The sequence below is a fragment of the Aplysia californica genome, unplaced genomic scaffold, assembly GCF_000002075.1.
Source record: "Aplysia californica isolate F4 #8 unplaced genomic scaffold, AplCal3.0 scaffold00076, whole genome shotgun sequence".
NCBI lineage: Eukaryota > Metazoa > Mollusca > Gastropoda > Aplysiida > Aplysiidae > Aplysia > Aplysia californica.
Window position 1 is genome coordinate 459,872 of NW_004797346.1, and position 10,000 is coordinate 469,871.

The 10,000-nt window shown below is 40.5% G+C and overlaps 1 protein-coding gene across 4 annotated transcripts in view; it reads right to left on the reverse strand.

The window, feature by feature from the left end:
* Window positions 1-10,000, reverse strand: part of LOC101864372 (sodium-coupled monocarboxylate transporter 1) — a gene marked incomplete in the record, with an annotated part of 54,837 nt that overhangs the window by 28,923 nt on the left and 15,914 nt on the right. For all 4 annotated transcript variants that reach the window (XM_013080154.2, XM_035968691.1, XM_013080153.2 and 1 more), the window contains 1 exon segment: window positions 8,455-9,328. In XM_013080154.2, the coding sequence (XP_012935608.1) occupies window positions 8,455-8,835 (381 nt within the window).

Sequence of the window (10,000 nt, forward strand, 5' to 3'; positions counted from 1 at the left end):
ATGTGTGTGTGTGTGTGTGTGTGTGTGTGTGTGTGTGTGTTTGAGGGTCCGTCTGGGTGCGTGTGTGTGTGTGTGTGTGTGTGTATGTGTGTGTGTGTGCGGGCGCGCGTGCGTTTGAGTATGTGTGTAGTTGTTTGTGTGTACATGTGTGTGTGTGTGCAAGAGTATATGTGAAAGTGTATGTGTGAGTGTGCTTGTGTTTGTGTTTGTTTGTATGTTTGTGTCTGCGTGTGTTTTTGTGCATATGCGTGAGTGTGTGTGACGTGTGAATAAACACACACTGGTGCGTTTACGCATTTGGCTGACCCAGTAAAAGTGCTTGACGTTAGGACGGTGTCCAAAAGAAAAAGCAGGGGGGAGGGGGGGGATTGGCACACAATAGGCAACAACCTCATGCCATGGACTGTAACGACTTGAGACGACACCTCTTGTTTGCTAGTCCCCGCTGTGCTGTGCTGAGTTGTGTTTGCCAACGTCCCTACAAGCCTCTTAGCACGAAACCGGGAAGTAAACACTTTCAAAGCCTCTCTGTGAGCGGGCGGGAGATCAGTTTACTTTTAAACGACATTCTCCAACTACCCAGACACACAACATTCTTGTCGCTGCATTCTGTACTTGTTGCTCTGTTGCAATTTGCAGCGAGTCAGCAGGAGAACGGACATATTTCGCCGGGGACAAATACCTCCAACAGAGACAATGACCTACATACAAAAATCACTGTCATTTAAACTTTTACCTTTATTTAGAGACCTGTAGGGGCATCCAATTATTCAACATTCTCTCTTTTATGGGAACGTAAGAATCTGCTTTCGTGCAAATTTCAGATACATGTATTTTTGTTCATCAACTAGCAACATAATCAGCATAATTCTTTGTTGCTTTAATCAGTGATCTATTTAAATGTGAAATTATACCGAAAACGACAGCGATGATGTAGGCCTAAATGATGTTAAAAGAAGTCGAAAGAAGATCATCACAAGTCCAAGCGAGGTGAGACAGGAGTCTTCAATCGGACCTGCCAGACTTTATTTGGTATCTTCTGAGAAGGACAAGAATACTTGGATTGGTTTTTTGGTTTCCTTTTAACAATGATAGTACATAACAAGATGGGCCACTTCTCTCTTTGAGCCAATTAAAAAAGTGTCCTCAAAATTTGGTGGCGCCCTCTTCACAAAAGCGCACTCTTTGCGAACAGAGTTACCCTACTTGAGTTTTTAAAAATCAAAGTGAAACTAGCAAGTTTTGGGATAAATTTCGGAAGAACGCTTTTTAAAAATGGTTACGCTGACAAAAAACCTCTTCCGGAGGAAAGGGTGATTGTTTTCTTCGTTTAATTTGACTTTAGAATGAAAGGCGAGAGGTCATTAAAGTATAAATAACCTAAAACTCTGCACTGAACGAACTCGAACTGCTGATGAACAGCAGTCGATCTGCGCACGCAAGGAGGTGCTATTCCTATTCTTCTTCTGGAAAAAACGAAAGAGAGCTTCAAAACAGACTGCAGCGCCATCTGAAGCAAAGAGCATACTTCCTGCGGACACTTTTTAGGCTGAGTGACCCATCTTGTCTTGTACTATCTTTGCTTTTAAACAGCTCTGATTATATTATGTCTTCCGCGGACAAAATCTTTTTGGGGGGTAAAACCTAGATTAAAAAGGGCAACAACAAAAAAACCACACAAAAAACGGAGCATGCAAATCTGTTTTAGAATTGACATTTAAAAGACAATAAATATAGAGATAAAAATAAAGTTCGTCACGATCAGGAAGTTATTCACACCTGTTATAAATCAAGAAGGGTTTGTTTGAAGAAACGTTCAAGTGTTCACGCCCTCAGCTTGAGATTCGACAGTTTATTGCATTGTGGGAAAAAGTAAAGGGCGCACGGTGCAACAACAGCTAACTTTTATTTCACGGACATCAACTTTCATCAAAATATAGCGATGTATTTTTTAAATATTATATTTAGTTTTAAATACCTTCCCTTTTGGCTCAAAAATGCAATATTGATATGGGTATTCTTAAATCATAAATTCAATCTTATTTATAACTCGTCTGCCTAGCTTTGGCTTCCTGATATTTTGTAGTAAAAGGATAACTATTCATGCCTTCATTAATTTTTTGTTGTTGTCTTTTTGCGATGAGAAGATCGTGTCGTCTGCTCTTAAAAGACTACAATTAATTACAGTTACGAGACTTGTATTCTAGATAGAAATGATGTGATGCGGTCCATTTCTATATCTACACGCTGACAGATAAAATCTGATCCAGTCTAGAGAATAAAGCTTTCCAAAAAAGCTAAAATTCCCTTTTCCTTTGCTGTACAAGTGGGCTAAAACAGAGCCAATGGTACATGGTATCATACTGGACTACGGAGCGGGTGGCCCTGGTTCGAATCCAAAACAAAGCGCTTTAGAACTAGGGTCATATTGTGAAGTTTTCAAAGCTCTAAGATCCCTTTTGGATCGATCCTATTGGAGAGAGACGTTAAATTTGGAGGTCCTACCTCAGTCTTAAATAACCTAAAAGTATTGGTAGGGGTTTTTACTGCCACAAAAGCAGTATATTCGAAAACAGTTTTAATTTGATTTCTTCTGCCCCCCCCCCCCAACTTCCCTTACCTTTTTATCATATTTTGCCATTGTCTAGTAGACGTCATGCTCAAGAGACAACAAGTTGAGTGGGTTTCTTTAGTCTATTCGACTGTCCCCAAGTTTCTAATTTGAGCGATGTTGTCAAGCTTTCTCTCGTCCTTATTATGCTGATCGTTGTTGGCGAAAACAAAGAAATATAATGAACTTTTATACCTCTCCCAATGTCAACTGACCCGATGGTTCAAAACTAAGTTGGAGCAAACATTTTCCGCCTGGTCAGATCTGTAACACTGAGCAAAATCAGATCGAATGTAAAAATAAGACTTGCCTCGGATCCTATATATACATAGGTTATGCTATAACGTGCCTTCACGGAAAAAAAATTAAATGTGATTATAAAGCATAGGGAATCAATAAAACAGGGGTGAAAAAAAACCCCCAAACACTAATAATAATAATACATACTTATTATAAAAAACAACAAAACAAAAACCAGACAGCTGCGAACTGTACGTGACACGAAATTTAGTCTTGCATAATATGTGGGAACAGCATCAGGTGTAAAAGAAAATTATGAGCCGAGGCACGTAGTGACGAAAGTTTAGCTGTACGTGACCGTGACCCTTGAATTACCAACACCGGCGCCTGTGGGGTAGCCTAGAGATTAGGTCTCTCCGTCGCTGCACACAAAAGCGGAAAATTCGAATCTCAAGTGGAAGATGTCTATTCCAACAAGTATCCCTGTTGTTCTGCCGGAGTGGTGTATCCCATTTATTAGCCCCAACGTTGGCCCTGACAGACAGGGTCGGGACAGCGCGACTTCAACCTGATCTAAACTGAACAATGTTGAGGGAACATTAATTTATCTACAATCCTTATAATCATCTGATAACTAAAGGGGGAAAAAGGGGGGGGGGGGGGAGGTCGCACAGATGTCCAATATTTGTGGGGGAGGGGGGGTTTCAGGTTTCGTCGGTTGGATTTTGTTACGGGCCTCGTCCATCTGTCACAAAACCATCGTGGCGACAATCTGCACAAGTCTGGAGGTGGCCATTTATAAATGGGTGGTCAAATGGAAACTCAGAAATCTTCAAAGACAAAATTCCAATCTGCTCTGTTCGAAACAAGAGGGCATTATTTGTGTTCCATCCCCTTAGTCCTCATTTGATTTGCTGTAGTCGAGTTTGGTGTCAGAGAATGAACAATGTCAGTTCATACAAGTCTAGACCGATTGCCGTCAAAGATAGTACAGGGTGTAGTATCTTTGCTGCCTTAATCGTTACACCGGAAGTTGGCAGGTTTTTGTAACCCACACTTCAGACAATGATAGTACATAACAAGATGGGCCACTTCTCTCTTTGAGCCAATTAAAAAAGTGTCCTCAAAATTTGGTGGCGCCCTCTTCACAAAAGCGCACTCTTTGCGAACAGAGTTACCCTACTTGAGTTTTAAAAAATCAAAGTGAAACTAGCAAGTTTTGGGATAAATTTTGGAAGAACGCTTTTTTTAATGGTTACGCTGACAAAAAAACCTCTTCCGGAGGAAAGGTTGATGGTTTTCTTGGTTTAATTTGACTTAAGAATGAAAGGCGAGAGGTCATTAAAATAAAAAAAACCCCTAAAACTCCGCACTGAACGTACCCGAACTGCTGATGAACAGCAGTCGATCTGCGCACGCAAGGAGGTGCTATTCCTATTCTTCTTCTGGAAAAACGAAAGAGAGCTTCAAAACAGACCGCAGCGCCATCTGAAGCAAAGAGCATACTTCCTGCGGACACTTTTTTGGCTGAGTGGCCCATCTTGTTATTTACAATCATTGCTTCAGACCACACCATGCGGTAGGCAAAGGAGCTGCCTGACAGGCTGCCATGACGACGGATTATCAACTAAAAATGATGCCCCAGTTACACCCCTCGGACGCCAACGCCGTTCCGGTCACACCAGTGACACTAAGGCGTGGTGGGGGCTAAGTCGTGCTTGTATGCTAAGGTCGGAGTAACTCAAGCTTGAGATCGTGAGGTCGCACATCAGGTCTTCATTGAACACGTCAGATTATATATTATTATTCTGCCCCCGGCTGAAAGCGTTTGGTTTATTCTCGTTTTCCTTCTCTTTTGTCACAGTTGTTTGGGACATATAGTCAAATCCTTTCATTCATTTCGACGTTTGTTTATTACAATCAAGTAGAAGTAGAATTTGACGGAAGGCCTACTTCCGACACGATGGCATGTTCAATGTCCACTCACGTAGACGTTTGTTTACTACAATTAAGCAAAAGTAGAGTTTGAAAAAAGTATACTTCAGAGACACACTGCCATGTCTATTAAAGAGGACGATTGTACATTCTATTACTGCACGATACTGCAACAAAGTAGAAGTAGAGTTAGACGAAATTTTACTTCGCACACACTGTCATGTCCATCCATGTACACATTTGACCAAAGTGTAGGCTTACTTCAACTTGACGCATTAAGCTGCCAAAAACAATAACAACCCCCCCACCCCAATCTCTTTAAACGTCGCCTCATCAACATTTCACATCTTTATAGGGTCAAAAGTTGATACTTTACATGAAGCTTGACAACCTGTTCTGAAGCTTTATCGAGGTTTGTAATGTTCCCACGATGCAAAATATACCATGTGCAAGTCAGTCAGAATTTGGAATGATTTCTGTTTTCACACAGTACAGAATCAATTAAACCGTGTTTGAACAAGTTACAAAATGACTTGTCTTTAACTTTGAGAACGCTTATTCCCACCTACCTCCTGTAAGAAATTCAAAATGTTCAAAACATAATACTTTCGGTTCTGTCGAAATTATATTATCCGAGGAGTGGTGTGTTAACTTTAGTGAGTTCACAGAAAGATCAAGCTTTTATTTTATTTTTTAACGCAATGCTGTGGCTTTGATGCGAACGTTGATGGCAGGCGAAAGAGAAACTACACGATGATTAAGAATTAAAAACTGTGTGTCAAGCTTTTACGTTTGCACACGTGAGAGAGGGGGGGGATGAATAGGGATGGGAGAGAGAGAGAGAGAGAGAGAGAGAGAGAGAAGAATCATTTCGACTGAATAGAAGGGAGCTTTGACCCATGTCAGGGCGCAGTGTTGGGATGACCTGGCCCCTGAAAAACTGAAGACAGCTTTTTGTTTTCCAGGATCAGGCTTTTGATCGAACCATTGTCTTGTCAGCATAAATCTTACGTTCCAAGGAAAAGGCAAAACCATAATCGGGACCAAAGTCCGGAAACATGCTTTCATTAAATTATGATAATAAATTTCAAGGGAGTACTTAGATCTTGTACCTAATACACCGTTCACCTAGCACTCTTTACTTTGTTTTCCATAGAAATTTAGAGCATTTAACGCTGTATTTTCCGTTTGTTTTTGTTTTTGTAAAGTGTTTTACGGCTATGAGCGCGCGGGACACACCTAATATTTTCAGTTGGTAGGTAATTTTTTAATTTTGCCCGGGTGGCGGCCGAAGCCTACTCTTATCGATTTTAGACCACCAAGGGATCTTTAACCTGCGCAACTTGCACACGGGCCCTCCAAGATTTTTCGCCCTTGTCCGAGAAGGCTAGGTGTAGATCTTTCCTGCCAGAAGATCAGGGGTGTGGCAGAGAGACAGCAGACAGCAGTGTCACAGCAGTAAGGACGAGCCAAGAAGTAGATGTAGAAAGGCTGCAGAAAGAGCCAGGAGCCCAGAGGAGGTGAAGGGGTTGGGGGGGGGGTGTGGGCAGAAGTGGAAATGAAAGCAGACAACAGAACATTGCTAGAGAGCAGGAAAGGAGGTGAAAGGAGACAATTTTAGAGAAGAAAATTTTTCGCTCGCTACCCGGAATCGAACCTGGGACCTTTGAATGAGAAGCCAACACCTTAACCTCTAGACCACGAGAGCCCCCTGTATTTTCCCCTTTCCCACATAATGTAATATTGTTATAAGAACTATCCCCCAAATGTGAAAGAAACGGAAACAGCCGTGTGTTAAAATAATAACAAATTGCAAAGAGTAAGCTTATTGTTTTAATACTGAACTGGCACGATAAAGATAGAATAATAGTCGACTGAATAAGCATAAAGTTAAAAATAATTAAACAGGTGTGTATCATTTATTCGAATACTTAGAAGCTGAAACAACAGAAACGGCCATGATAACATGGAGTTTAAGCACAGAACCACGTGAAAAATGCACTACTTGTTTCTGTTTATCACTTATGTTCGTCGACATAAATTTTTGTTGTTTATCTCCACTCCCAAAGGCTATCTAAAGGGTCAGGTACACACGTAAAAGTTTCTGTTTTGCCGTTGAGTCGTGTTTTCGGTCAAGTCACCAAGTTGAGTGTCACTAGGTAGTGTGTTTATCAATGGCTTTTACAGCACTAAAGAGATATCAGAACAACAGGGTACATGTATAAACTTGTAGAGCTGCCATCGAAAGCTCGATGATTTTGTAATACTGTCTTCACCTTAAAAGGGGGGAGGGGGGGGGGGGTACAGCTGAAAGTCCCGATTCGAATCAAAACTATGGATTTCAGGATGAAGGCCATTTTAGCTTCTTCGGCCTCTCTTACAACTCTTCTATCGCATAAGAACCCCCCAAAGCCGTATTTCTTCTCATACCGGGCATGTTTGTCACCACAATTTCCTCATAAAGTCAATCTTTTATTTTTCTTTATCGCCCGTTTTCTCGAAACGTGGTTTTTTATGTACTTTTGTCAATAGTTCCACCATTTTTAATTCAATTGTCATTAAATTTTCACAGAATGAAGAAAAGATGTCATGCTAAAACTTCATAGTATGATGAATTTTTGATATACGGAATAGTTTTTCGTTGGTGGTATTTAGAATGTGGATTTTCACGGATTTTTTGCAAACGTGAACACTACCTCAAGAAAAAAATCATTAAAAATGTTCTACAACGTTTAAGAAAAATTCATCACTCAAATTTGTAGATCTATGGTTTGCAAAGGTGCATGCAAAATAAAACAATTTATTTCAAAGAAAAATAAGGGTGGTATTAATTACGTAAGATGTGTCAATAACATCCAATATGTCCGCCGTATCCATGGGAACGAAAGTTTTTTCTCAAATGTGATTGCAGATTTTAAGACTGCTTACTATGCTTGTTATGTGTGTGAATTTTGGAAACATTTGATCCACTAATAAGCGAGATAGCCAACAGCTGTAGCCCTTCCACCTCTTAAAGCGAAAGAGCGGTTCATATTTTTTGCTTAACGCAACACGCTAGTGACCTAACATTCAGCTTCATAACCTAGTAGTTAGTACAATTATAAAGTATAATAAAATGGCATTATCTACTTGGTCAAATGTAGATACTAACCTCAAGTCATCAACATGCCAGCTTCATTCAGAAAAAAATGTTGATGCCGCTTTTGAAACGAACAATGCCTCAAAATAAGACCATGACATGCGTGGTGAACACGTGTCTCCCACAATGGGTTTCAAACATTGATCCAATTTCCTAAGCAAGTGTTGCACCTCACTATTTTTTCAACTTGAAAATAAATTTTCACTGCGTTTAAATAAGAGAAGCAAAATAAAATGTACTATTTTAATTTGGGTTGTAGCGACATTTTCAGGCCAACAATTTGAAGCACGGCTCGGACTTAATCACAAGATTACTGTTCGGAGAGAATGAAAACCTCAAAGTTCCAGATTTTATTCTGGGGTGAGGGAGCGGAGGGATTGGGGGGGGGGGGGTGGGGGGGTTCTGAACATTTCCTCTTCCCCCAGTACCTTGGAGAATGATAAAAATGTCTACTTCAGAAGTTACTTGTTCTCTTTCCAGGAGCTCAACATCAACGAACAAACAAACAAAACACACAAATACGCCTTACCTCGTAGGCACTGGTAACCTTCAGGTTGTAGAATATAGGAATATAGAGATGCGCCGCTCCTGCAATGACTAAAAAGTAGCCAAGACCGATCCACCAGTATATCATCGTGTAGTTGTACATCTCAGCCGGCGTCCCTAGCAACGTAATGGCCGACATGAAGCTTGCAAGAAGAGAGAGACCCACTGGGATCGGGCCCATGTTTTTTCCTGCCAACAGAAAATCCTTCAGACTCTTCTTGTTTCTGTCCCTCCATGCGTGAAAGAAGCCAATGCCGGCAGAAATAACGAGGATGGCAGCGAATAGAACGTAGTCCCATGCACTGAACTGCTTTAGTTTTCCAGTGTTGAAACTATAGTCGCCATAAAATATAGGCTCCTCCATTTTGACTAAGAATATATTTTTATCCTTGTATAAACAGAATTTATAGACTGATCACAACAAATGCTTTAATGTTAAAGGACTAGTCCACACTTTTTACTTGCTCTTTTGCAAAACACAATACTTGAAACCTTGAAAACGTAAAAGATCCGAATATAAGACCACAAAAAGTTTCGTACGAAGGAGAAACAAAACAAAAACTAATTGTCCATTCACAGTGTCAACGAGTTTTTAAGTAATGAAGCTCCCAAGTCTTAGTTAAGCATGGGCCAAGTCCTTCACCAAAAGACAAAAGACTGTGTGTATTGTCAGTGTGCACACAGCTTTAAGCACGGCGGTAAGCAAGTGAAGTCACCGTGACTGTCACTCGCTGTTTACCAAAAGTACTAAGCTGCGCTGCCGCTCACTGCGCGATTTTTTTCTCTTTCCGGTTCAAGGGATATGAAGCGCCTTCCTCTGATAAGCACTGATTGCACCCTGTGAACATGCGTTGTCTCTGAAACGAAATAAGTGCACAAGTAAGTTCAGATATACAGTCATACTTTTGTAGTTCTTCGACATAGTACGCAACTTTGTGCTCTTGTTTCCAAAAGTGATTCCTTTTTGTTCAAAACAAAGATCAAAGGCAAAATAGAAAAAACCCACCAAACACTTACATTACATTTATAAGAAAAAAATGCACACAAGACATGGGATACAACTAAAGAGAGACTGCGCTCCTATCAATGTCTACAATATACGAGTATTAATTTATAGCAGACATGAACTCCGGTGTCTGTGGTGTAGCCATTAGGTATTTCACTGTCTTAGACAGGAGACCCGAGTTCGATACCCGAGTGGGGAAAACATTTTTATAGATTATCTCGGTCTTTCTGCTGGAATGTTGTGTCCCAATCAGCCCGGGTTGGTCCGGACAGGGAGAGTCGGAAACGTGACTCTTAAACTATCTAAATTGAGTCGATGGAAGGAGTTTAAAAAACACCTACATTATAATAAAGAGATACGAACATAAGTCAGCTGTGTAATAATTCAATCGAACCTATATCTTTTTCTTCTCTATTTCATCCTTAATCTGTTCCCTTGATCCGGTAGTCGAAACAAAATCTAAAAAAGAATCCCCATAAAATGTAAATAAACCCTGTTCTAAATAACGACCTTGATAAGACGC